The sequence below is a fragment of the Pleurodeles waltl genome, chromosome 10 (genome assembly GCF_031143425.1).
Source record: "Pleurodeles waltl isolate 20211129_DDA chromosome 10, aPleWal1.hap1.20221129, whole genome shotgun sequence".
In the NCBI taxonomy this organism is placed as follows: Eukaryota; Metazoa; Chordata; class Amphibia; order Caudata; family Salamandridae; genus Pleurodeles; species Pleurodeles waltl.
In genome coordinates this window covers 837,093,195-837,121,057 of record NC_090449.1, presented here as the reverse complement: position 1 = coordinate 837,121,057, position 27,863 = coordinate 837,093,195, and the positions used below count along the sequence as shown (strand labels likewise).

Genomic DNA, 27,863 nt, shown 5'->3' with positions numbered 1-27,863 from the left:
CAACACCCAAGAGTGGAACAGGCAAACACAAGTACCACACTAAATCCCACAGGCACTCACACAAACACCATTCAGTTGCAGACACAACAACATCCACTGTCTCCACTGTCTCCCCCCCTCCTACTCCTCCACCTCTCACCCAGTTACGTCCACACTCACACCTGCATGCACTACATCAATATCCACTACCAGCACCATCACCATACCAAGCAAAACACACAACTTACTGGCAGACACCTCCACAACATCCATGCACGTGTCCTCTCCCACTGTGTATGTTCCCCCTTCCTAAAGGACACAAACGCAAGCATTCAGACACCCAACAGTCATCCATCTCACAACAGCATACAACCCATGCACCTGCACCCAAATCCAGCAGACATACACCTCCGACAACCACTCCCTTATCCTCCACTCCTATTACTCCTCCCTCTTCCCACCCCAACTTACCTAAAACGCTTTTCTTTTCCATGATTGACCTCTTCCCTCCCCCATCTGTCCTGCACATATGAGCAGAGTAGCAAGGACCCAGCCCAGCACCTCAGCCAAACAGTCCACGGGGACAGTGGTAACACCACCTACTCATGATGGTAGGGATACCAGACCAACAATACTGAAGGGGAAGGAGGCAGCACGACCTGGGAAGAAGGGGAAGGAGCCTACACCAGCTGGAAAGAAGGGAAAGGAGCCTGCACCAGCTGTGAAGAAGGGGAAGGAGCCTGCACCAGCTGTAAAGAGGGGGAAGGATCCTGCACCAGCTGGGAGGAAGTGGAAGGAGCCTGCACCAGCTGGGAAGAAGGGGAAGGACCCTGCACCACCAGGGAGAGGGGAGGAAGAGCCTATCCACCCCTGCCAGGAAGGGTAAGGGATCCCCAAACCATGACCAGGAGGAGAAGAGGCACTCTATGCCAGCGGAACCTGTCAGTCAAACACAACCATCACCAGCTGTCACAGGGCCCCCACCGCCAGCTGTGGTTGTGCTGCCATCACAGAGTGCCGGGGCTGACCAGGAGCTTCCCCCAAACGCCACCACAGTGTAGCCATCACAGAGTGCAAGGGCTGACCAGGAGCCTTCCCCAACCAACACTACCACAGTGCAGCCATCACAGAGTGCAGGGGCTGACCAGGAGTCTCCCCAACCACCACCACAGTGCAGCCATCACAGAGTGCAGGGGCTGACCAGTAGCCTCCTCCAACCACCACAGTGAATCCATCACAGATTGCAGGGGCAGACCAGGAGCCTCATCCAAACACCACCACAGTGTAGCCATCACAGAGTGCAGAGGCTGACCAGGAGCCTCCTCCAACCACCACCAGCATGCAGCCATCACCACCGGCGGACGCCATGTAGTCCACCCTCCAGTGGCTACTGTGCTGGCTGCCCCCTCCAGAACCAGTGGGAAAGTCACCCACTCCTGAGACTGTGGCCTTGCACTCCCCAGGACAAAACACAGGACACGTTGCCCCCTCCAGAACCAGCGGGAAGACACCCACTTGAGAGACTGTGGACTTGTACTCCCCAGGACAAAGCACAGGGCATGCTGCTCCCTCCAGAACCAGTGGGGAAGACACCCACCTGAGAGACTGTGGCTTTGCACCCCCAAGGACAAAGCACAGGGCATGTTGCTCCCTCCAGAACCAGTGAGGAAGACACCCACTTGAGAGACTGTGGCCTTGCACTCCTCAGTACAAAGCACAGGGCATGTTGCCCCCTCCAGAACCAGTGGGAAAGACACCCACTTGAGAGATTGTGGCCTTGCACTCCCCAGGACAAAGCACAGGGCATGTTGCTCCCTCCAGAACCAGTGGGTTTGTTCCTGCATCTGGCTGAGTTGCCCCCCCCGAGGTGCTTGTCTATTTGGCAACTGATGCCCTTGCAGTGTTCTTTCCAGATTTGGGCAGGATTCGAGTTGGGCCTTTGACTGTGCCCTGTGGCCATGTGGGCCCTTTGAACTATTGGCTGGGCAGTGTCCCTTTTTTTTTATACAAGTGCACATATCTGTTTCATGGCCAAATAGGATTATTGATTTTTCTTGTTGAACTGATTACAATCACTTATGTCTATTCCGGTTGTCCTTGCCTTATTCTTCAGATTTTCAGGGTCAAGTTGTTTTTGTAATGCAGCTGGTTGTGTGTATGGTGTGTGTGTCGGGTGTGTGTTGTGCATGTGTGTGTCACTTTCATTTTCCTCCCATCCTCCCTTTTGTGCTCGGTGGGTGTACTCACCGTGGTCGTCTTCGCCGCCGTTTGTGTTCCAGGTGGAGCATAACGTAGAAGATCACTGAGAAAACTTGCAGTTCGGGTTCCATGGCGGTGTGGTTCTTCCTTGTGTCTCCAAAGGTAAGTCCTTTGACTTTTGTGCACTGTTTCCGCCAGGCTTTTGATGGTGTTGTTACCGCCCCGGAAAAGGTGGTTTCCTGTGTCAAAATATGGTGGGCGGTACTTTGTCTTCCACCTGGCTGTAGGCGGCTACCGCCGTGGTGACTGTTGTTTCTGCCCTGGCGGTCGGTATGGTACTTTGGCTGTCTATGGGAGATATCACCGCCATGGTCATAATTTGGCAGTAATTACCACCAGCCTGTTGGCGGTATCACCGCCACTTTATTACCCACCGCCAGGGTCGTAATGATGGCCTATATGTCTGTTCTACCTCCACCCAATAATGTATGTAATGCTTGATTCTCCTTATTTGTTCAGCTGCCAATATGACACATGAGTGACCGCATGCATACCACAAAAGGGCTAAAAGGTACAGGCACATTTTGGAAGTGGATGCTGAATACCACAGGATTGGAAGGAGGTTCCGCAAGGAAAAGGCCACAGGGGAACGGCATGCGTTTGCACATGGGGGACCTCCACAGCAACTGCAGAAGAAGGACAATTTGGGGAAAACATCAGGGGTGCAGGGGGGCTCAGCAGGTCCAAGCTCCTCCATGTCTGCTACACCTGTAAGAAGCCAGGCACCTGTGCACCACCTGCTGCGGTCATGAGCACTAACTTTGAAAGGGACATGAGACGGGACGTGGCCAACATAATGGCCAGAATGGACAGGCTGGAGAAGGAGAGTGCGGACAACAAGAAGATGTTAAAGTTCCTAAAAAAAGAAATTGAATAAAATGTAAAATGCTAGTGCCACAGCCTCCCAGTTCCTTCCCCTCCCTTTTACTGTAATAGTTTTAGATTGGTAGTTTTATGTTAGTGTAGTAGTGTAGGGTAGGCATAGGTTACATTAAGTATAGTTGGGGGGTGGGTTTTAGCACTGATTTTCATGCGGGGTTGAGTGGGGGGGTCATGTTGGGATATTTGTGTATAAAAAAAAATAAAAAAAATTAGATATATCAAATATATATTTGTTTAGACCATAAGTTAAGTTAGTACATGTGTAATCATAGTTTATGTTGTTGTACTAGTATATTGTCTCCTAAGGGGGCTGGGGGGGGACAATGTGTAGAGTGTGGTGCTACATGTGTAAGATAAGTTTAGAATAGGTGAGATAGGTGTAGTTGTAAGTTAAGTTAGTTTAGGTAAGTTTAGAGTAGGGTAGTTTTTAGGATAGTATTAGGTATATGGTTAGTAATATTTTACAGTAAATCCTGTTTGTATAAGACTAGTTTTTCTCCATGTTGATTGAATGTCTGAGGGTTCTCATGTGTGCACTGGCCAAGTTGGAGGAATGGCCTAGGGCATGCTTACTGTCTTGATTTCCAAGGATTACCATGGGCATCCCCAAAGACCAAGAAGCTGTCAGATTGGCTGGTAAATTACATCAAGTAGTCAATACATTTGCCATTGACTGTTCCAGCCATTCACAATGTGTATGTACACTTTATCCTGGACAGGTAAGTATGGAACTGCAACTGTCATTGGTGGGGTCTTGCAGTTTCATTGTTGGCAAGTGTGGCACATCTGACAACAGCCAAAATTGGAACTGTATTCTGCAACACTGACAGGTGCCCATCACTGATACGGTTAGCTTCTTCTGTACCACACAAATTATTTGTACTGGTACTCCCATCTGGGTAAATTATATGGTGCAAAGGTTGCCACATTGGCACACAACAGCTAATTTACCGCTGGCACAGGGGGGAAACACAGGGGTGCGCTGTATTCCTTTAAATACGGTTCATCCCTGCCTTTTGAAAATGACGGTGCATGACAATGCCAAATTTGGCACAGTGCCATGCACCATCACTTTCTGTTAAATCTGGGACTCTATCTTGTCAGATGGTGAGATTGCAGCTACTTCTACAGCTGCACAGACGATGTTCACAGACATGCCCCATATGCTGTATGTGTTTTATTTTGTGTCCATTCCCATATGGCCACTGTAGTTGTCTCTGAGTTGTTGTGGATTCACCCTGTGTGGGTTGTATTACACAGGTTGCAAGCTTTAGGGCATATTTTTTCTCAAGTGGCACAGCTCAGGGAAGCAACAATATGTGTTGCATGACACCGCACCAGTTTAGAAATGCAGTGATGTGCCATGTTTACTTGAATGTGGTACATCCCTCACTTGTCCCTGTGCCTGCACAGATTTGTTCTCCCTGCACCAACACAGGCATCGTCACAGCATGATGAAGAGTGCCTGCCATGAGGGGATAATTTATTAATGTGGAGGGAGGTGTCCCTTCTTGCACATGTACAAGCTATTTTTGCTAAGGTGGCATTTCAATGTGGGCTGCAAGATGCAGCACACATTAGATGGGCAATGCAACAAGGAGGAAGGGAAGCATTTTGGCCAGTTACACCACCCTGACACCACCCCCGGGGTGGAATTGACTTCAGTCCTGGTCTCTGATGTCTAAGTTGTGTAGGTATTGGGGTTCTGACAATATGCAATGGGTGTTGTTGTGGCACAGCCACACTATTTCACGTCTATTCCAGGCAATGTGCTGCATATTTACATGGTGAGTATAGCCATAGTGAGTGGCCTATGTCCATGTTGGGTATATGTTGGAGTGCATAGCACAACCAAAGCGTCAGTATGTGTGTGGCTGGGTTGGGGATGGCGTATCTTGATTCAGGGCCCATGTGTCTTTATGTAGCCCTTTAGAATGCATTGAGTGTGTCCTATGTGCCTCCCCCTTCTGCCATTTGTGGAATTCCAGATATTCCCCCCTTGCAACTTACCCTGCATTTGTTGTGGTTCTCGGTAGTCTGCGCTATCCTGTCCTGAGATTCCAGTGACCATCTCCTCCATCTTATCCAGGCCCTCCTGTGGTGTGGGACATCCACCTCCGGACTGCAGGGCTGCCTTTCGGTTCCTGGCCAGTTTCTCCTTAGTCCCACACTTGCAATCATGCCAGTGCTTCTTGCACTCGGTGACAGACTTCTTCACCTCTGCCACACTGTTGACTTTATCTACTATTGCCTGCTATATTGCGTCTCTCCTACCGACTGGCAATTTGGAGGTGATGAAGAGCTTGTGTTGGTGCTCCATCACCCAGTGCTTAATATGTGAATAAAAACGTGCTGTGCCCAACACCCCCCTCTTAAACATGCGGCTGCTGCAATTAAATGTGTGAACACAAAATACTGACACAGCGTAATCCTGAAGTCATCTCGGGCCTCTTCAATCCAGTTACAGCCACTCCCTGCCCCTTCAGCTCCCTTTTGCAGCCTTCTGCTTTCTCCCTTTGTGACGCTTTTTTCGTTTTTCCCTTCTTCCATCTTTCCCATATGTGTCTTTTGCTCGCAGCAAATGCTTGTGACAGAAGAATAAGCCCTGGCCCTCAAAAATAAGTGCTGGTGCTCAGCACTGGAAACAACAGGCACAAATTAAGCGCTGCTGTCACCTCTCTGACCAGGATGTTATGCTCCTTCTAACTAAAGCGACACTTGCGCTTCTTCTTCTCCTTCTCCTGGGCATTTTCGGGACTCTCCTGACTGGTACATGGGTGATTAGGGTCTCCCTGGGGTCTGTCCTGACCTGCAAATTACATCTTCCCTTTCAATTCCATTTTTTCCTGCTTGTGTGTTTTGTTTTGATGCTAATGCAGTAAATAAATGGCCCTAGCCCATTTTGTGACATATGTAAGTGCCGCAAAACAGTCTAGTGTCACTTTTGCAGCATTAGCATAATTTTTCCTTATGGCATGTCGCAATGGTTAACGTCATTTTTTTTTACATTAACCATTCCTTAACGCCATTGTGTGTTATTTCTTAAATATGGCGCACGGATGGCGCTAGGGAATGATGTTAGTTCATGTTAAAAAAAAATGACACACAACTGCACTAGCGCAGTTGTGAGTCATTTTTCATAAATAATGGCCTCTGTGCCTTGTCTACCCTCAAGAAGCTGTGCTTTCTGCTTTCCAGCAAAGCTCTGACAGCCTATTGGAGAGCCCAGACAGAACAGCCTGGGATTTCTTCATGACACAGCAAGATTGGTTAACACGTTCCGTTATCTGTGCTGCAGCTCAGACCCCCAAAGGTAAACAACATTTGCTTACGTATGTGCATTTTATGTCACGGAAAGCCCTTACTACACAATCCACCTCTTTTCGTGGTCAGTTGAGCAGCACAGTTGTCGAGAGGCTATGGGGAAGTCATGCACAACACAGCCGCACCTCTCAAAGTGACCCTACACTCTGTTGCATGAATATTAAAAACTATCCCTTGTGTCTTGTCACCCATCCCCATCACCATCTGCAATAACATTCTCTCACCAACTTTTTAAATACTGCTGTCCTGCCACCCACCCGTACTAACCTTGCTATTAACTACTTCTCCCCTGCCCAACAAAAAACAACCCCTGTTCTTCTGCCAAGTGCCCTCCTATCCTAAAAATTACATTTCCTTCGCCCCGAGCATGAACAAGAAATATGCTTATATCTTGCCATTCTTCCACATTGTCCTCTGCGCTTCCTTCCCACAGATACCCAAATATATAGTTCCTGCTATCAAACTAATAGTTGAAAGTCTGTGCTTCAATGACAGTTGAGAAGTGCCTCTCGCCGTGGCATACTGTTCAGTGCATTCTGTAGATCCCGGCAGCTGACAGGAGTAAAGGTGCCACTGGTGCTAGCGCGACGCCTACATTCCAACGGATCTTATGCTAGGGTAGTGAAAAACACACAAACTTGTCTTTTCCAATGCTCTCCTTTCAGAGCAGCGAATAACTGGGCTTTTAAAACATATTTTTTGCTAATGGAATCCATACATAGAGTTATTGAAGTAGAATGTAATAAATGATTCAAAGAAAAAAAGATATCATGAAGATTTTTTTTTTATTCAGGTAATATTGAAGTATAAAACATTAACACAGAAAACCGTTCCCTTTGATAATAACGTTTTTATGCACGAAATGTCTACCCTTTGACACACATAAAAGTCCTGGAAATTTGGCATCTCCTCCAGTTTTGAAAACAGTTGTCCAACTAAGATAAAATGTAGTAGTGAATGTTGTCAATAGACAGAAACAAAATACATGTAACTCCAGATATCCTTAAGTTCAGAACTTACGGTCTCCATAGCAGCGCAGTGGCCCCACCGAAAGCTTAGCCTCTGAGCCTGGTCTGTTTGTGTCTCCGACCACCACCTGCATCACCGGTAAATGATCTTTGTAAGACAAAAATCCACTGTCCCTTCTCCTGTGTGAAACCGAGAGTGAGAGGTGGAAAAGGTCTTAAAAGACAGTCGAATGTATATATAAATTAACAGTTTAAAATATGTACCTATCGTACATTTCATCGCAACAAAACAAAAAATAAATGAAGCAAGTCAATTCATACACAACCATCTGATTTTTTAATTGAAACACACTAAAACATCTTCATTTACACACAGTTTTTATATAGGGCTTGCAATATGACAAGACAAATATTGTCACACTCACCGCAGCATGTTCTAAATTCTTCAATTTATGTCTTTATTATCAGCCTTTGTCACTCCATTATTATCATGGAAAACGTTGTTTATTAGAGGACTATCCATAAGTACATGTTTAAAAGTTACGTATTATTTTCGAACTAAAAAACAGGTGCATCTTTCCTCATGTTACTCACCATATGCAATTCCACTTGATATGAAGTTAATCCCAATCCTAAACTAGTCCTAATTTCTAACTGATACATTTCTGAGGCGTTTCTGAAGACCCATCGGGGAAATTAACAGGAGGTTTGAAGTGATTTAATGTAACATGTGTAAACTTAATTTATTTTCCTACTCGTCCATTTTTTCACTTTTGTTAACAAATCTCTTTACATTTTGCTACAAGATATAACAATTTGGACTCAATTAATGATTTGCTGATGCAGACATCTTATTTACCGTTTCCCAAAAGATCATGTGAAGCAATAGGTATGAGTTATTCATAAACACCGTCCTAAAAAAATTCAGAAGATATTTCCGTCCTGCTCTCTAGAACATTTAAGTGGTCTGATTTAAAATGTTATGCTGTTGCCTCCACAATTTGAGGCAACGTTTGAGCAGATAATCTTGCAATTTTGTGAAATGATTTCTGCCTGCCCTAATCTCTATACATCTACAAACGGAACATAACCTCAGGGACAACTTTGCCTTCATATGCCACCTTCAATGGATGACTGAAATGCCCCCCATGTATCTGAGCAAATTGCTTTAAAGGCCTCACTAGCCCATCCAAACAACTGCAATCTTCAATTTAAAGGGAGCATTAAGGCTTCCGATGTTTACCCAATGTATTTTGTTCCTGGGGGCTCTTCCAAATGTCAAACAAAATACTTTATCTGTTTCTACATAACCATTCTTTTTAAATTTAATACAGCAATACATGTATGGCCTCATAAACATTACTTCATAGAAAAGATCCCAATCACTCATACATTTTCTAGGTAATAAAAAATCTTAATAGCAGAGTAAAAAACAGGGTACTATTTAATCAGTGTCAGACGAGTCAAAGCATTCCCCTACTTTTTTAATCCTGCACACTGGGGACAGGAAGAAGTCATCACTAGACAATTGTAACCATGTTAATTTCCCCCTCTGTCTCTACACTGTGGGCAGGAAGAAGTCATCACTAGACAATTGTAACCATGTTCATTTTCCCCTCAGTTTCTAATTAGTACACCCACACCACTCCCTCATCAATGAGACTGTTCGAATCCACACTGATTTTCATGGTTGCAGCCCACATTGACTATCAACATAACTAATGTAAGGAGAAGCCCTCTGATGAAGCAAGCCAGCAAACCTGTGGCTGAAGGCTTTCGTACTCATAAAGCTAACTTTTATTAACCAATAACTCCCGCTGTAAATAAGTCATGCATCTTACAGATTTACTAAACCCACCACCTCTTACAGAACCCACCAGTGTATGATATCCAAGTCATGATACACATATTGAAACTGATTTCAATTATTTTTTAGTTACAACAATGGTAGATTAAAATCTCCTGAACAGAAAGAAGTGACTCAAACTATTTCCCTATAGCTGTAAATCACTAATGCGATCCAAGTCCCTCATAGTTCGTTTTTCTTTGTGTCGAGATATCAAATCTCTTATTATTTATACAGTTTACTAACACACCCAGGGTGGGAAAAACAATGTGTAATGATCATCAAAAAATAAAATATAACTACGTAAAGTTCAATGAAGGTTGCAGGGTGAGGCTAGGTAGTCACTACAAGTCATAAATGCAAGTCCAAAAAAAAAGATTACTGCCTTTTTCTCATTCATGTAGTCATAGTCATACTTTCTTTTTTCGGCCATTGGCCATAAAAGACAGAATTAAAAAACAAAAGATGCAATATTTGTCCGGGTAAAAAAAGAGAATGAATAAAAACCCTCATTTCCATAAAACATTCAGTATTTAAACATGTGACAATACATTTTCACCCACATCAGCATATGACAATACATTCCCACCCACATTTTATCACAGGGAGATTATCCCGTATCTCTTTCTGAGAGCTATTGATTTCCAAATTCAAAACAGTGAAGCATGTTTCCATATACCTGGGAAATTTAGGAAGTACGTTAAGCCCTCCTGATTTGTTCTCAATTTGGTCTTCCGCAATACAGGTAATAAAAATTAATTTAGATTTCTTGGGTCCTTACATTTTCAGGACAGTAAATCATGGGACCAAACTCCTTGGACCGGGGAAGCTACCTTAAGATGTATCATAAAAAATATGAAATGGGATAAGTGGCAGCAAGGATGAGGGTTTATTATGCATAGAAGATATGGTTCCAGATTATCTGTTGTGGAGGTTGAATAGCTACCACGGACTGGCATTTCTAAAGCCCAGTATTTGAGCAATAATTTAGATAGCACGGTTTTACTTCCTCCTTACTTTTTTGGGTGATGATAGAAGGATGATCAAAAAGGTCCTTTTAACCTAATAGGGCAAAGCCCTTCTTTAGGTAGGTCACCCAAGGGATTTATGCCACCCCATCCAGAACCAGACAATTCAAAATACAAGAGCGGGCCAACCCTGCCTCTGGATTTACCCAAGTCTTGATCCACAATAACAGTGGGGCTAGCCCTAGGAAGCCTTCTAGATAAGGGAGAACTGTTTCAGAGCCCTAGAGAAGCATTAATAATATACGTAAAAAACAATTTTCGATTTCCTGAAGGGTTTCAACATGCCCCCACAGGCCCGCCCCATATGTACATGTCAAAATACATTTTGTTTTGTACTGCTAAAGCATTTCTTTGTTGTGTTTCTGCCCCAACTTTTTAGCAAATGTGAAAATTACCTCTATCTTACTTCAAGGCTCCGTGCCCTGGCAGTTAAAAGTGATTTCCATTGGGAGGAAAAACTAAATAAAATCCCCAATTAATTGAAAGCATTTACTTTCTCCAGGGTAGAATTCCCCATGACATAAGTTTTAGATTTAGTGGTACGTGGCTCTCAAGTCTTGATGTGGGATTTGGACTGATTCAACCTGACATCCAAGTTAACCATAAAATTAGAAAATGCGTCCAATAGAGTTTGCAAGCCATTAGCCATATGTGCAATTAACACTGAGTCATCAGTGTGGAGTAAAATAGGGTTTTTGTCCTCCTATACAAGGAATGTCCTTCCCAACCTCCACCCAAAATTTAGAAATTCTATTTATCTATAACTCAAATAGAAATGGAGCAAGGATGCATCCCTGTCTTACTCCACGCATGGATTTAATATAGGGGTTGGTTTCACCTGCTTGCCATATCGAACTTGGACCGTAAGGTCCAGGTGAAGGAGCTTGATTAATAAGCTCAGGCTCAACTCCCATAGATTCCATCACTGACAAACGTTTACCATGATTTACCAGGTCAAAGGCACTTAATAGATCAATAAACGGCAGTCAAAGCAACCCCTTTTTTGTCTGAACATATTTCCTGTGTATTAAATAAAGATTTAGGCACTGATCTACTGTGCTGAGCTCTGGTCTAAACCTGAATTGGAGATTTGACAAAATGTTATGCTGAGTAGCCCATGATTCCAGCTCCACAAAGAGGACCCTGCCAAGTATTTACATGCTGGAATCAATCAGTGTTATAGGTCGATAGCAGGATGGAGAATGACGATCTCCCTTTCTATAAACTGAGATAATTATAGCAGTTTTTCAGGAGTTCTGGATTTGACCCTTCACAACATTTCCATACACATTAGTTAGAAGAGGAGCCCACAGGTCTATGTTAGATTTGAAAATATCTGCAGGCACCCAACCTGCACCTGGTGCTTTCCCTGTTGCAAATTTATCAATGTCATTAATCACTTCTTCACCATCAATGATAGCCAGAGAATTCTAGGAACTTGGGCCAGACAGATCTAATTCCTGGTTTGAGGTGGTACTAAGAAGAGTAGATTCAGATTGAAAAATAGCTGAAAATGGGCCACACATAGGTCCACAGGGATCACTAACACTATCTCCGGTGTAGCACTATCGGAAAAGAAACGCTGAATAATTGTATCCCAAAATAACTTGTTCCCTTCAACCGAAGCTGTTAATTGAAGTTCTTCCCATGCTAGAGCTCGGATCTCCCATTTCTTCTCCTCTGTGCTTCCTTTATACAGATTTCTTGCTACTTTAATCTCCCCTACCAGGTGATGATTCATTTTGAAGAGAGCCTTAAGGTTCCTATGGGCTAAGGACCATTCTTGAACCATCTATGCAACAGTTTTCCCTTAGGGACTTATCTTTAATTAAGTTGTCTGAGATAGCTTTGCACAAGCTCTCAAAGCCTGTTCTTACAACTTTGCCTGGTGCATATGCTGATAAACAAGTTGATATTAAGTGCATCTTCTGCCCAACAATCTGCCTGTTGAAATGTTCTACATTTATCTTTTCCCACTTTATTCTCAGGACCTTCTTATTTGGATACACGCTACCACAGTACTTGGTGCATCATAATCTTTTAGCTGGTGATTCAAAACTGAGAGCAGAGGATTATGATTGCTCATACAATTTATAACAACCTTATAGTGCACAGTGGAACATGCCAATTCAGAAGACAATAAAATTAAGTTACTGCAGCTCCCCCTATCGCATCTTGTGGAGATTGGAAGACTGCTTACCTCCTTATCAACCAAGTCACTTGCTAGGACCAATATGTACTTTAAGATAAGGCTATTCAAAGCTACCCCATAAGGTGAGTGTTTAAAATGTGTCAGGTGTTCTCCCAATGCATTGATAAAACCACTGACCAGTTCCCCACTATGCTCGCATTGACTGATATTCAAACACAACGTATCATAGTCCTATGCTTGGCTGTCATGAGGAACAAGATCACAAAAGTTGTCAAATATTGTTTTATTTTTATGCTGCTGGCTCTTAGCCAGTGGGGCGACTATCCTCTGCCATTGCAGAGGATCTGCCTCTGCCTTAATCCCGTCTTGTCTGGAAATAGTCATATCCCAGAATCTGAACTAGTGTCTTGTTAGATTTAAGTTTTAGAGTGCTGCTGTTCATCCATTCTGCCACTGCTAGGCGACAGGTCTAAACGATAATTTGAGTATGCTTAAGGTTATTTTTAAATATGACCCAAACATATTAAATTAAATACACCTAATGGAGTGATATATAGATTCAATTAAGCTTTTTTCCCAATTGCTTGAATCATCCAGAATGGGAGAAGCTGTTGTTGACCCCCAGTTTGGTGGTTCTTTGCACCACTTTAGCCTCTGGGCTAACAGCAGACAGTCTCTATGTGCTTTCACACTAGACTAGTCACGCGAATTCTGCTACACTCAAGGTGTGCGAACACTACATGTACATTCACATCCTTTTAATGAAGTGGTCCCAGACCTCAGTTGCCAAGCGAGGTGGCAGACACAAAATAATTTTGGTGCTGGCATGCAATCTTTTCAGATCCTGCTTTGGTGAGCCATTGCATGAAGGTATAGTTGTTTGCTCCTTTGGATTGCAGGTTCATATCTGATGGGAGAAAGGGATGACTATGACTTTTAGATTAAAGTTATATTATTTGAGAATGCTGCCAGAAAGTTGAATGGGATTTAGTTGTGATGTTGTCAGCCATATTGGAACAGAGAACAATTATTTTTAAACAAGCACTACTATGTGTTATTACGATGTTTTTAGTTGACGGTTACTTTGGGGTTCCTGATATTTTGGGAGACTATGATCTTGAAAAGTCGAGATCGGTAGAACAGCTTCAAGTCAAGACTATCATTGCTAAGTTCAGTCACTGGGAACCTATTTAAAAAAAAAAATATTTTTCGAGTTTACTTTTGACCGTTATTGGTACTGGGCATTTACCGTAGACACCTAACGGAAACCTCCAAGTGTATATTTCAATTTAGGAGTAATGAAGCACGCTGGGCAAATCTATTTTTTTCTTTCTTTTTTTCTCCATGGGGAACAATGTTTTCCCCATATAGAATGCCTTTTACTAACCCTAGACTAAAAGAGGGAATTACCTGTTCCTCTTTGAGTAATCGAAAGAGAGTTACTCCATCCCTTGGTTAGAGTAATAATCTGACCATTTCCAGGACTGGAGTTTGTGAATGCCAACAAATTTATTTGTTTGTTGGTGTTTACCAACTTCAAACTCATTGTGTGGGACTTACTACCTCAAATTTCTCTGTACTCTTTATGAAATTCAAAATAGTAAATCCATTTATGCCTGCAATAATGCTTTAGATAATTCCTGGCATGATTAAATAACTTATTTTTGGCCATAACCATGAATTTATGGCCAAATATACTTTTGTGTATGCTTGGTCACAGCCTTTGTTGGTAAAAAGGTAGCAACGTGAGAGCATCAAGGGCCGGATGTAGTTAGAACTGGCCACAAAATACTGGTCACTATTTACAACCATATATTTTTGCAACTGGTGTGGTAATTTCCAAACCACCTATGTTTTGGTATGTTGGTTTGAAAATTACAAATTCCTAGTGGGTCACAATTCAACACAACTCATGGATAATAATGAAGAGGCTGCAAATTGGGACGCACTAGAAATCACAGTCTTCAAAGGGATGATGGCCTGCTGAGGTCAGCAGACCGCCATGTTTATGATTGTCTTTAAAAAAGGCGCTTTTTTTAACAAATTGCATTTTCCTTAAAGGAAAACTGGATGCATTTAAAAAAAAAATGAAAAGTGTATGATTAATTTTTTAAGAGTAGGCAATGGTCCAAGCGACCAATGTCTACACTTAAAAATGTTTTTATCAGCATTCACAAAGGGAGAGGGGTCCCTTGGGAACCTTACCTGTTTGTGAATGACTTACCACTTCTTTTGAGAAACTGGTAAAAGAATAATTTTTTACGACTGGAATTTGATCTCAAAACATGAATACATACAGATCTGATTCGGCAGTTGGAAGGGATGCCCTGGCATGCCCTTTCCGATTATTGAATTTATATTGGATCGTATGAGATTAGACAACTAGTTACTGGATTGCAATTTCAGTGACAGCTAAAATGGTTCCTACATCTGGCCACAAAACTCTTTTTAGCTTTGGATTTACACATCTCATACAGCCTTCTCTTGTTGCTGTGTTTACACTTGTATGACTGCTGTGTTTGCAATCGATGTTCCTCATCCATCTCTCCATATAGTCATTGTTTAATGTACGCATAGTAGAGGCACAGAGCTAGCCTAAAATAACCTGGTACAGGAAAGATCACAGCAAATACCACTTGCGGAATGCAACTTTATACCGCGGAAGCTTCTATAAAAGCACCTCAGGAAGAATATGAAGGGTTTTTTTTTCCATTGTGCCAGTTGAGGTGTTTGAGCAAAGGCACATCTAGCTTGTTAGTGGCCTGTCAGTTATAGAAGCGTTATCTCCCACAAAAGGGTTATTAGATTCTGAAGGGTACACAGAAAGATTTTATTGGCTTGTCAGTTTAATGTATTTGATTGCATAACTAAATACCCAAGGACATTCTTTAAGGTAACCCAACCAGTGTTACCAAAACATGAAAGAAAATATTATTTTCAAACACAAATGTCAGGATCTGATAAATCTTATTGCTGCTTATAGAGCTTACCCATTGGGTTATGTATGTTACTGTGCACCAGCAGTACGGCTAGTCACATGGATCTAATATCAGGATCTTCCCTGCAGACATTTTGGTCCTGCTTGTCACACCAAGTTGAGCAAGTCAAAATGATGATTGTCTATGCCTACGATTGTCTACCTAGTCCCACAAGGATCCACCCACTCCCCTCTCCTTTTCAATATGTATAGGCATCTGTTTGTGAGATCATCACTCATCATACTCTGGATTTCCATATATAAGCAATTACTAGGAATGTGACATTATACTTGGAAATGGAAGAAAGAGGCATCAACTCTGATTTGATGGTTGGCACCGGGGCATACCGGACTGCTCAGAGAACGTGACAAAGGGGCTGCATGACAACGTTATTGGTGTTGAATATTTATTAGAAGCACAAATGACTTAGCTTCTTGGCACCAACAGAGGACAGAGCTGGAATGCAAACTCTAATTTACCAGAAGGATTAAAAAATTAAAAGCTTTGGTTTCTGATGTCTCCTGAAATGGAGCAAGGATGGTTGAGCAAGTCAAGTGGTTTGCCCAGAGTCCCAGAGCTTTGCTATGGCTAATGGAAATACTCAGGTTCCTGATATAATCTAATATAATCTTGCAATCAATTGGAATACAGAGATCAACACACTGATCTTAAACTACTCAAAAACACATGTGCTAGTAGTGGAACACCCACCTTCCCTGAAATCTAGGTAACTGAAGATCCTGACATTTCTAATCAATTACTCGTGAGTGCAAACCTTTGCTTATAAATCCAAATCAGAAAGGTAGGTCAGACCTATAATCTCCATTGTTACCTTCTTAAAAAGCCTCTACTTTAGTCACTTCTAGCTCACTAATACACTCTAGCCACAATGTGACATTGTTCTACCTAGACTACGGGCCAGATTTTTATCATTCTTTCACTCAACGCAACAAGACAACTTGCTGAGCTGCACTGTGTGAAAGGGAGAGGGCAGAAATGTGCCATATTTATTAATATATGGCACATTTCTTCCCCCTGCATGCGCTGGCGCACAATTTGCTGCCTAGCACCAATGCTGGCACTCTTGCGTCTTGATTCAAGGGTGCCTGCATTGCACGTAGGATTGTTTTTGTGCAAGAAGGGACAGCTTCCTGCACAAAAACAATCATCTGAGGTTTTTTCATCTTTCTAAGTTTGCTGCAGGATGCAGCACACTTACAAAGAGGAAAGAAGATGGAGAACTGAAGCTATTTCTCCGCGTTGCGCCTCCCCTGGGAAGGCGTAGCATTTTGACACATTCCCAAGTTTACCCATCTTGGTTAATTTGGGAATGAGCCAGAATCCATGAGTGAATGGGTGAGAACACCCACGTCCACCCATGGAATGCCTTCCTAGGACAGAGTAACGCAAGGCAGTGACTTGTGCTGCCTTGCATTACTCAAAATTTACTAAGCAATGCAGGGATGCTCAAGGTGGTCTTGTGCTGCTTGGTAAATCTGACTTTAGTACTGCATTACCATTGCAACGTCTTGTGTGAGGCAAGGGCAACACAATACCATTATAAATCTGGCCCATGAGTTTACATTGGATTTTTCACGTGCAAGCAACTAATCAGTGTCAAGTATGGCCACAATTGCATCGATTGCATCATCTATCTGGCAATCTATGTAGTTTGAACAATGTCGCAATAATGTCCCTGCCCTGAACCAAAGACACATTTGCTAGGTCTCAATCTGTAACTCCAGCTACCCAAATGTCAACCCACTTACATCAGTTTCTAAAGGTCCCAGGGAAAGTTACATTTGTTTCTTTTAAGTGAAGTCATTAGTTTCAAGTTTCCTACCTACATGGTCAGAGCATAAAATGTCATGTAATATAGTAGGGTATTTCCATTGCTCCTAAAAAGTAACTTACCACTGTTTCAGGTCAGCATCACAGTTGCAATAATACTTAGCGTCAGTACAGTTGCGTTCGATTCCACATGCACATTTCTGAATACCAGGCCCAGAGCCTCCCCAGTAAGTATGCTTCTCATTGCCTCTCCCAATCCACCATGTGTAAGGGCTTCCATCATCTGTAAAAACAATCAGAAACTTAGAAAACTCAGGGAATGTTCTGCCTAGTGTTTTATCGATCAAAAAACACAAAGAATTGACTACAGTCTGCGTTGCTGGCCTCTATTTATGGATCTTACGGTATGAAACAGACATTATCTTGTTAAATCCTTTTTTGGAAAACATACTTATGCCACTGAAAATGTGTTCCGTCCTAGTGCTACAAATATAGATTTGCTCAAAGCTGAGATAAACGATGTCAAATTTCTCAATTTGCTAATCCACCAAAGGTACTGGTTGACTAGGTTCAATGGATTTGCACAAACTAGGTCACAGACTTTCACAGTTTCATACATGGCAGTTCATTTTTAATCCTCAGAGTGAGGTTCTCTACTGTTCATCTCAAATATGTTCACGTTTGTTTTTCAAGGATGCCTGGATGAAAATGCATTCCATGCAGAGGGGCTTATATGGAACCCTGTAAGGGTGCTGCTCCACTTAGCATCAGCACTCAGGCATTCATGAAACATTTTTTTTTAAGACTGTATTCCTACGAGTGGACCTTCGGGTCCCATTGGATTGATTACCTTCTGAGATAGTGGCCTTGTCTCCCCTACCAGTTCATTCATTCTGCACATCTTCCACAACTTGCATGGTTCACACCTGGATTCAACGACCAAATATTTCCCCATTCAGTGTTTCTTTGGACCAAGCTATGGACTAGAGCCCATCATCAGAGTTCTACTTTTTCCCACTACAAGCAATTACAGGAAGAGGCCCAAAGTCAGTCGACTCATTAGAGAAGGAAACGTATTGTTCGTTGTAGCCACTGGAGAATGGTAACCCAGCTGCCTGCCACAGACTAGGTTGTTCAGACTGCTAACCATGGCCACCTACTCGGTGTGGACCAAACCAATGAAACCTTTGTCACAAAGAGTTCATGGAAAGAGAAATGAGACAAAAAAGTCTCATCGACTTCCCAACAGAATCGTCCAGAGAGCTTCACCCTAAAACAGTAGTAGTTGGAGAAATGTGTCCTTATCAGGGAATTGGCTGTCTCTGCTGGCAATCAACACTGGGAAAAGAAAGGTATGTTGAACCCTAGAGCCAGGGACTTTCCGTGTTTCCCTATGCATCAAGGGCAACTGGAAGGTGTGCCACTGAGCAGCTATCTTGTTTCACAGCGTAGTTCCAGAACCCTCACTGAGACTGTGGTGGACAGGCCCTGGGAGCCGTACCCCGCATCCGCAAAGCCACCGCCGGAGGAAGATCCTTCTCTTTCCTGGCAGCGAAGACCTGGAACTCTCTGCCCAGCCACCTTCGTGCCATACCTGAACACCTCTCCTTCAGAAGGCAGCTCAAGACCTGGCTCTTCAAACACTGACCCCCCCCCACCCCCCCCAGCGCCTTGAGACCCTTATGGGTGAGTAGCGCGCTTTATAAATGCGAATGATTGATTGATTGATTGAGTGGAATTACTACCCCTGGACACCACCAGCCAGGAAACCTGCACATCACAGATCCCACACAGTGTGTTCTACTATGCATCTGGGGCTACAAGACCCAAGGGCGTCCAGTGCCTTTCTTAAAACGTTTAGATGTGTTCTGCTTGCACAGAGGAAATCCCATACATGGTTATCCTTTTTGAGTGGGATCCATAGAGATGTCTGACATGCTGCTTCACCTTAAGCATTATATGGAGTGCCACTATATTTTCCTAGTGTTGTTCTGGATTACATTTGTTCTTAGATACTTCACAGCTGCATATATTCCATTTCTAACCATCTCCTTCTATCTTGTGGTTGCCAGCTTGGCCATTCATTCATCTAGAGCACATAGCACCCCACACGTGATCTCCTGCTGGGCTGGAACTCAGGATGGTTCACCCTGGCGAGCATCCACTATGAAGAATTTATATTTCTAATCCTTTATAATGACACAGGCTTCACACCATAAATACTTTGCATCAAAGAATACCAACACCTGCACCTAGTGCCCCAGCTGCACAATAATAGTCCTGGACAACTGGGTAAGTGGTCATTATAGGATGCGATTGAACGGTTATTTCCTCACTGTGAGGCATGGATCATGTGCTTGTCTGCTCTCACCTTTCTACCTCATTTATAGAGAAAAGGGGTGTTCACTTATTTTCTTTGGTTCCTGGTGTTTCTATGGTGCAAGATTTTGTGTTTTACCAGCCATGCCTCCATCTCCTTCTTGCAGGTGCACCCGTGAGGACCATAGCCCATCCTATTTCCCACGCAGGGTTTGATTTCCAAGAAGAGACACACTTACATCCCGCAGAAACAACTTCAAGCTACTGCCCCCTTCACAGCTGCCCTGAAGGTGTGCTGTCCTTACCTACTACCTGATTCAGAGCAACCCACCCCTGCCTGGGACAGTCACTCAGGTGATGCTGAAGAGTCAGAACTCCTGTTGTGCGCCTACGTCTCCAGAAGTTGCCAAATCCACCCTATAGTGGCCACACAGTCGTAAGAGTAGGCCTTGCAAGGCGTGATTTATGGATTTAGAGCGCCGCTGAGGGGGAACCGAGGGCTGCAGCTCTCAGTAAACATATGTACCTGCTTCAAAGACTGGAGACCAGCCGATGAATATGCGGAAGTGAGTATTTTCCGTGCTCCTGCATATTTATTTTGGGGTGCTGACTGTACAGTATTGCCAGACTGGCCCCATAACTTGCTGGTCATGTTTGAAGAAACAGGAACTGTCCTTTGCTGGATATTTGCGCTGCTCACTTCGTGTTTAAGGGCACACTCTTTGATTTGGAATTTAACCTACTCTTCTAGGAAATTCAGAAATCCTGAGACAGATACAATGCTCGTACTCCTGCGGCAGTATTTACGGTTGTTTATCTTTTGTGCTTTTCCAATAAAGACAATAACATGGAAAACCGATTCAGCTTTATAATATCAGTCTTCATATTAAGAAATTAAGCACACTAAGCAAACTGTGTAACTTACTACTAGAGCGTTGCAAGCCCCATTAGTCTTTTTCACATTCAAAAATTCCCTTTTCTGGATATTTTTGTGCTATTTTACCTACAATAAGTCTGTGTAATGTAGACACTTCTGACATGCGAGGTACTCTGTGCCATGTGGTATTTAGAGTCTTCTATTAATTCAGGCAAAGGCAGCATCATCCGTTTGGGTTTTAAGGGAGTCGTTCCTATGCCCCAACATGTAGTACCGCTTCACTTTGTATTCTATTCTATCCTTTCCTTTCAACTGTGTCCCCTGTTTATTCTATTATCTCTTGTCATCTTGTTATAGTACTCCACTGTGTATTCTATCCTTTCCTCACAAATTGTTATAGTGTCCCCTGTTTATTCTAACACCTCCTGTCAACTTGTTGTACTACTCTGGTGTGTATTCTATCCTCCCCTCTCAACTTGTTACAGTGTTCTCTGTTTATTCTATCATCGACTGTCCACGTGTTAAGGTACTCCCGTGTATTCTATCCTCTCCTCTCAACTTGCTATAGTGTTCTCTGTTTATTCTATCATCTCCTCTCAACTTGTTGTAGCGTTCCACTTTGTATTCTGGCCTCTCTTTTCAACTTGTTATAGTACTCCACTGTGTATTGTATCCTCTGAACTTTCTATTCTGTCCTCGGCTCTGATAATGCGTCCCGCCCTAGGTAATTTACTTACTCTGGGACTCGTTTTAGGCCAATAAACCTTTTGACCCTGATTGGAGACACCTTGAGACGAGATCTCTGTCCAACATGTCAATCAATAGATCAATAACCTCATCAATAGTCACTGTAACAAATCAATCAAATCAGTTAACCAAATCAATATGAATTTGAAGCGCAACATGACCTTTCAGCCATGAATAACCACATGAATTTAGTAAGATTTATGATGTTTATTCCCTATTGGTTACACTCTACTAGCAAGTTTATTAATCTCAACACCAGAAAACACATCAACAATGTTATAATGTGGCAACTCGAATAAGATTTGAGCAAAGCAAAGATTATTAACATTTGAACAAAACACAGCGTCAAAATGTATCTATTTAGCAGAGTATCATTAGTACACTATTCAACAAAGCAAAGATTCAGTCATTTGTCTATTTGCAGTTGTTTAATGAACTCCTTAACTAACCTCGAATTAGCAATAGCATGTTGGGCTTCATGCAAAACAATTTGGCAACACAAATTTAGAAAACATCTGAACTATGGACTCTGTCAAAAGAGCAGTTGGTACCTAGAAAGAAAAGGCAAACAGACAATTACAATTTCATTATCATATAGTTACCCTCCGTGATGGGTCAGCATACAGAATCAGTCTTCGTCCTCAGGACAGCAGTCGATTCGCCATCAGACAGGTCAGGACAGCAAAGTCTCAGCAAATAGGGCAATAGTTCTTCCCTCATAGGGAGGAGAAGAAAAGGATCTCGGGCAAGACAAAGTGAGGATGGTTTTAAAGAATCAAAACTGCAAAGATAGAGACGGAATATCAGAGTAACAGCAGCGGTGTCCCTCTAATGGCTGATGTCTCCTTGTGACACGACGTTAAATTGAATTTGCCAGACAAGTCTCAAATTTCCCATTGGTCAGTATTTGGTGCACCACTATCTCTGTCCAATGGTTGAGTGGTCACCTTACTAAAATTTTAACTTAAGACAGTTCTCATGCAGTTTATTGTCTCCTGTGATTTACGTCTTCATCGGGTAAGATGGCAGGTAAGAAAAGTAACACTCCTTGTTTCAGTCAGTAGCTCCATTGTCTTTACCGGTTTGAGCGACCTTGTACCTGTTACGAATTACACTGTTGCATTCAGCAAGAATGTCTCCTTGAGTAAGTTGGGTCTCAGGAAAAAGAATTTACTACTGTTACACACATCTCTATCTAGCTTCTGGAAAAGTGCAGCTACTCGTCCTTATGAAGACAGCACAGTGCATGTAAGAAAAAACACACTTTTAATATGAGACCAGGCAGCTAGGCCCAGACTCTTGCTAACTAAGGCCTAATGATTAATTCGACAAAACTTTAACATATAGCTCTTAATGCTAAAACAGAATCACACATTAGTACATTAATAATTCATTATTAGTCATTTTCATTAATCTTCGTATACACTGATGGCCACTCCCCGTGGGCACATTTCAAACGCGTACATTAGAAACATTTTAATGCGCTTTCTATGCAGCATCATTACACATTAATTTGCAAGCAGTTCATGTTAATTTGTGATTATAAAAGCTACACTCCAACACCTCTCAACTTGTAGTGCTTCCCTTTGTAGTCTACCCTCTCCTCTCAACCTGTTGCAATGCCACAATTTGTATTCTGTCCTAATCTTCTGAACTTGTTGTAGTGCTTCACTTTTTATTCTTTCCTGTTCTTATCAACTTTTTGTCGTACTTCACTTTGTACTCTACCCTCAACTCTCAAATTGTTCTAGTGCCTCACTTTGTTTTCTAACTTCTCTCAACTTGTTGTAATGCCTCGGTTTGCATTCTATCTTCTCCTCTCAACTTGTTGCCGTGCCTCACTTTGTGCTCTATCCTCCAAATGCTGATTGCCGATGGTTAGGTGATCTCAAAACACTTTTTTGCACGAGATTACAGTAGCCTCGTATATTATTCCCCCGTGACACGAGTCTGTATTAATTTTGCCCTGTAGGTGACTCACAATCCCCGAACCCCGATTGGGTGACTAATCCTGTTTTGGGTGCAAATGTGCATTTGTGCCCAAAATGGAATTGTTTCAATTATGCAAAAAGCATTTTTTATGCTTGTGATCGGTGCCTATTGAAACCTTGTGCAAACTGCGGAATCAATTAGTGCATTTGTGCTACCTGTCTGCCTTAGCATGGGGTGTGTGTTACTCTCCAATCCCTCTAAATTGAATTTGATTTGCGTTTTACTTCGAAATATTAAGGGCCCGATCATGATCGATGCCTCAGAGGGTGACAAGCGGAAAGACACAAAAGGAAGACAGGAGTGGAAGACAAAGAAATAACATTAGAAAGATTTCACCAAAGAAGGATGAGGTAATCAAAGAAAAGAAGGAAAGCATGAAAAAATATAGGGAAAGACAAGTATAAAGCAAGGACAAATAGGATAATAAATGAAAAGAGAGAAGATGAGTAAATGGGGAGAGCAAAGACAGAGAGATGAAATGCAGAGGGATAGAATGTTGGGGAGAGAGGTGGGGAGGAATACTGCGGGCCCAACAATCCAGGAAGGAAGTGTCAGGAAATATCAGGAAAAAGAGGAGATCGTGTTTAACTTTTTTGGTTTTAGTTTGTGGTCTTTTTCGATGTGTTTCCGTTTGACTCTAGCACATCCTTGAACAAAATGTCCTTGACAGAAGACTTGCAGGATTCCTGGATCTCCTCTTTTCAGAGCAATTTAATGGCATTTTTACCCACAACTGCGAAAGGACAGATGCTCCCAGCTCATGCAGAAACGTCTTGAGTAATTTCAAAATTCATACCACTCGGATATACAGGGAGTGCAGAATTATTAGGCAAATGAGTATTTTGACCACATCATCCTCTTTATGCATGTTGTCTTACTCCAAGCTGTATAGGCTCGAAAGCCTACTACCAATTAAGCATATTAGGTGATGTGCATCTCTGTAATGAGAAGGGGTGTGGTCTAATGACATCAACACCCTATATCAGGTGTGCATAATTATTAGGCAACTTCCTTTCCTTTGGCAAAATGGGTCAAAAGAAGGACTTGACAGGCTCAGAAAAGTCAAAAATAGTGATATATCTTGCAGAGGGATGCAGCACTCTTAAAATTGCAAAGCTTCTGAAGCGTGATCATCGAACAATCAAGCGTTTCATTCAAAATAGTCAACAGGGTCGCAAGAAGCGTGTGGAAAAACCAAGGCGCAAAATAACTGCCCATGAACTGAGAAAAGTCAAGCGTGCAGCTGCCACGATGCCACTTGCCACCAGTTTGGCCATATTTCAGAGCTGCAACATCACTGGAGTGCCCAAAAGCACAAGGTGTGCAATACTCAGAGACATGGCCAAGGTAAGAAAGGCTGAAAGACGACCACCACTGAACAAGACACACAAGCTGAAGCGTCAAGACTGGGCCAAGAAATATCTCAAGACTGATTTTTCTAAGGTTTTATGGACTGATGAAATGAGAGTGAGTCTTGATGGGCCAGATGGATGGGCCCGTGGCTGGATTGGTAAAGGGCAGAGAGCTCCAGTCCGACTCAGACGCCAGCAAGGTGGAGGTGGAGTACTGGTTTGGGCTGGTATCATCAAAGATGAGCTTGTGGGGCCTTTTCGGGTTGAGGATGGAGTCAAGCTCAACTCCCAGTCCTACTGCCAGTTCCTGGAAGACACCTTCTTCAAGCAGTGGTACAGGAAGAAGTCTGCATCCTTCAAGAAAAACATGATTTTCATGCAGGACAATGCTCCATCACACGCGTCCAAGTACTCCACAGCGTGGCTGGCAAGAAAGGGTATAAAAGAAGGAAATCTAATGACATGGCCTCCTTGTTCACCTGATCTGAACCCCATTGAGAACCTGTGGTCCATCATCAAATGTGAGATTTACAAGGAGGGAAAACAGTACACCTCTCTGAACAGTGTCTGGGAGGCTGTGGTTGCTGCTGCACGCAATGTTGATGGTGAACAGATCAAAACACTGACAGAATCCATGGATGGCAGGCTTTTGAGTGTCCTTGCAAAGAAAGGTGGCTATATTGGTCACTGATTTGTTTTTGTTTTGTTTTTGAATGTCAGAAATGTATATTTGTGAATGTTGAGATGTTATATTGGTTTCACTGGTAATAATAAATAATTGAAATGGGTATATATTTGTTTTTTGTTAAGTTGCCTAATAATTATGCACAGTAATAGTCACCTGCACACACAGATATCCCCCTAACATAGCTAAAACTAAAAACAAACTAAAAACTACTTCCAAAAATATTCAGCTTTGATATTAATGAGTTTTTTGGGTTCATTGAGAACATGGTTGTTGTTCAATAATAAAATGAATCCTCAAAAATACAACTTGCCTAATAATTCTGCACTCCCTGTATTTTTGAAACCCACCGTAGGGTAATACTGCTGCAGGTTCACTCTGGCACTCATATTGTTAATCCAGTCAGTAGTATAACTGAGATTTGGATTCATAGAATTCCTGTGAAAACCTTTCCACATCATGATATACATGGGCATTTAGTAAGGCGTTTATATTCCAGCACAAAATGTATTTTGCACTAGAAACGTCCTTTTTGTGGCACAATTTATGCTTTGCACTGCTTTATGCCAGTTTGAGTCAAGGACGCATACATAGTTGGTACATGGGCACATCACCACAAACATTCATAGTTTTTTACACAAAACCTGATCTAACATGGTCGGGGCTTTTCGTAAAAAAATAATTCCTCCTTGAAGCAGCTGAAAAGTTAGAGACGTATTCTAATTTCTCCAAACATTGTACACGTTGCATTTGTGTTGCAATGCGCACCGCACATATAACGTGTGGGATGTTATAGAAATTGTCTAGGCAAAGGATTTGTACTGGAAGGATTTTGTACCGTTCAAGTATAAAACCCTATGCCTAGAAAATTTCCATTAAAAACCATATACAAGAGCTCACACATATTTGCATCATGTGGCCTGTCTGTGCACCAGCACAGGGGAGGAGAGCAACAGTAGGTTATTTGTATTGAATACAGTTCTCAGCTGCTTTCTCCACCTTGTGCAGCACAGCAGAGCAACTTTGGTTGCTGCACCGCGTTGCTCTATGAATTAGAATATCTGTCCCTTACGGCAGTGGTTCCCAACCTTTTGACGTCTGAGGACACCCACTGAATCACTACTGGAAGCCCTGGAACCCCACATTTTGGACCCTGTCTTTTTCACAGGGTGAATCCCAAACTTTTTGCCTCCTTCCTCCCAGTTTTACTGACCTGTTTTTGTTGGTTTTAGGACTCTGGGCACTTTACTACTGATAACCAGTGCTAAAGTGCATATGCTCTCTGTCTAAATTGTACTGGTGTTTGGTTTATCCATGATTGGCATATTTGATTTACTAGTAAGTCCCTAGTAAAATGCACCAGAGGTGCCCAGGGCCTGTAAATCAAAGGCTACCAGCGGGCCTGCATCACTGATTGTGCCACCCACCTAAGTAGCCCTGCAAACATGTCTCAGACCTCCTACTGCAGTGTCTGTGTGGGTAGTTTTAACTGCCAGTACGACCTGGAAAGAGCACCCACTTGCCAGGCCCAAACCTTCCCTTTTACTACATGTAAGTCACCCCTAAGTTAGGCCCAAGGCAGCCCTGTGGGCAGAGTACAGTGTATTTGAAAGGTAGGACATGTACTGGTGTGCTTTACATATCCTGTTGGTGAAATGCTTCAAAATTCGATTTTCACGAATGCAATGCATATCTCTTCCATAGGTTAATATGGGGATTGTCTTGAAATATCTCTTAAGCGTAATTTCCCATTGGGAGCAGATAGAGATGTGGAGCTTGGGGTCTCTGAACTCACCATGCAAAAATACATCTTTTAGTAAAGGTAGTTTTTAAATTGTGTGTTTGACAATGCCACTTTTAGAAAGTGGCCGTGTTCTTGCTTTAACATTCGGTGCCTCCACCTGACTATGGTATACATGCCTGGGTCAGGATGACATTTGGGCTGGTTGTCAATTCACTCTTGACAGTCACACAAAGGGAGCTGAGGTGTGCCCTGCATATCCTGATGGGTCTTCCTGGGCTAAAGTGGCGCCAGGAGCTGACACTTGCACCTGAATAGGGCTGTATCTGTCCTTACACAATGCAGTGTTCAGCCCGCTAGAGTATGTTGGGAACCTGAAGAGGAAAGGCAGGGTTCTGTGCACTACAACGACTTTCCATTGAAGTTTGCCTACTTCAAAGTCAGAAGTGAATATAAGTATTGGATCCAAAACCCCAGACTTTTAGAGCACCTCTGGATGCTTGAGGAGACTGCCAAGGAGAAGAGCTGAAGAGCTGTGAGGAGGAGTACTGTCCCTTTGCTGTGTGTGTTTTGCGGTGTTGGCCTGCAGTTGCTGCTTCTGCTTTGGAGATGACAAAGACTGGACCTTGCTGTTTATCCTGCGTGTGGAGTTTCTGTAAGGGATTGGACTGTGCTTGCCTCCTGTTAAGAAGTCTCAGGTACATCAAAGACTTCACCTGCTAGCCTCTGGGTTATCTTGCTGAGGGCCCTGACTTGGCAAGAGGTGCCCTCTCCATTTCCTGGGGTGAAGTCTGGCATCAAACAAAAAAGAACCTGGCATACCTACTCCGGACGGCTCCAGAACAGGCACCTCTGCCCGACTCCACGCCATTGCTTACACCCTTAGTAGTGGTCCACGCTGAAGTGTGATGACCACGTTCAAGACCGCAGGCCCAATTCTGCC

The 27,863-nt window shown here is 42.9% G+C and overlaps 1 protein-coding gene across 2 annotated transcripts in view; it reads right to left on the bottom strand.

The window, feature by feature from the left end:
- CNTNAP2 (contactin associated protein 2) overlaps positions 1-27,863 on the bottom strand; it is a 2,759,350-nt gene that overhangs the window by 684,199 nt on the left and 2,047,288 nt on the right. For both annotated transcript variants that reach the window (XM_069211508.1, XM_069211509.1), the window contains exons 14-15: positions 17,331-17,490; positions 7,465-7,592 (exon numbers count right to left, since the gene is read on the bottom strand). In XM_069211508.1, the coding sequence (XP_069067609.1) occupies positions 7,465-7,592; positions 17,331-17,490 (288 nt within the window). The remainder of the gene's footprint in view (positions 1-7,464; positions 7,593-17,330; positions 17,491-27,863) is intronic.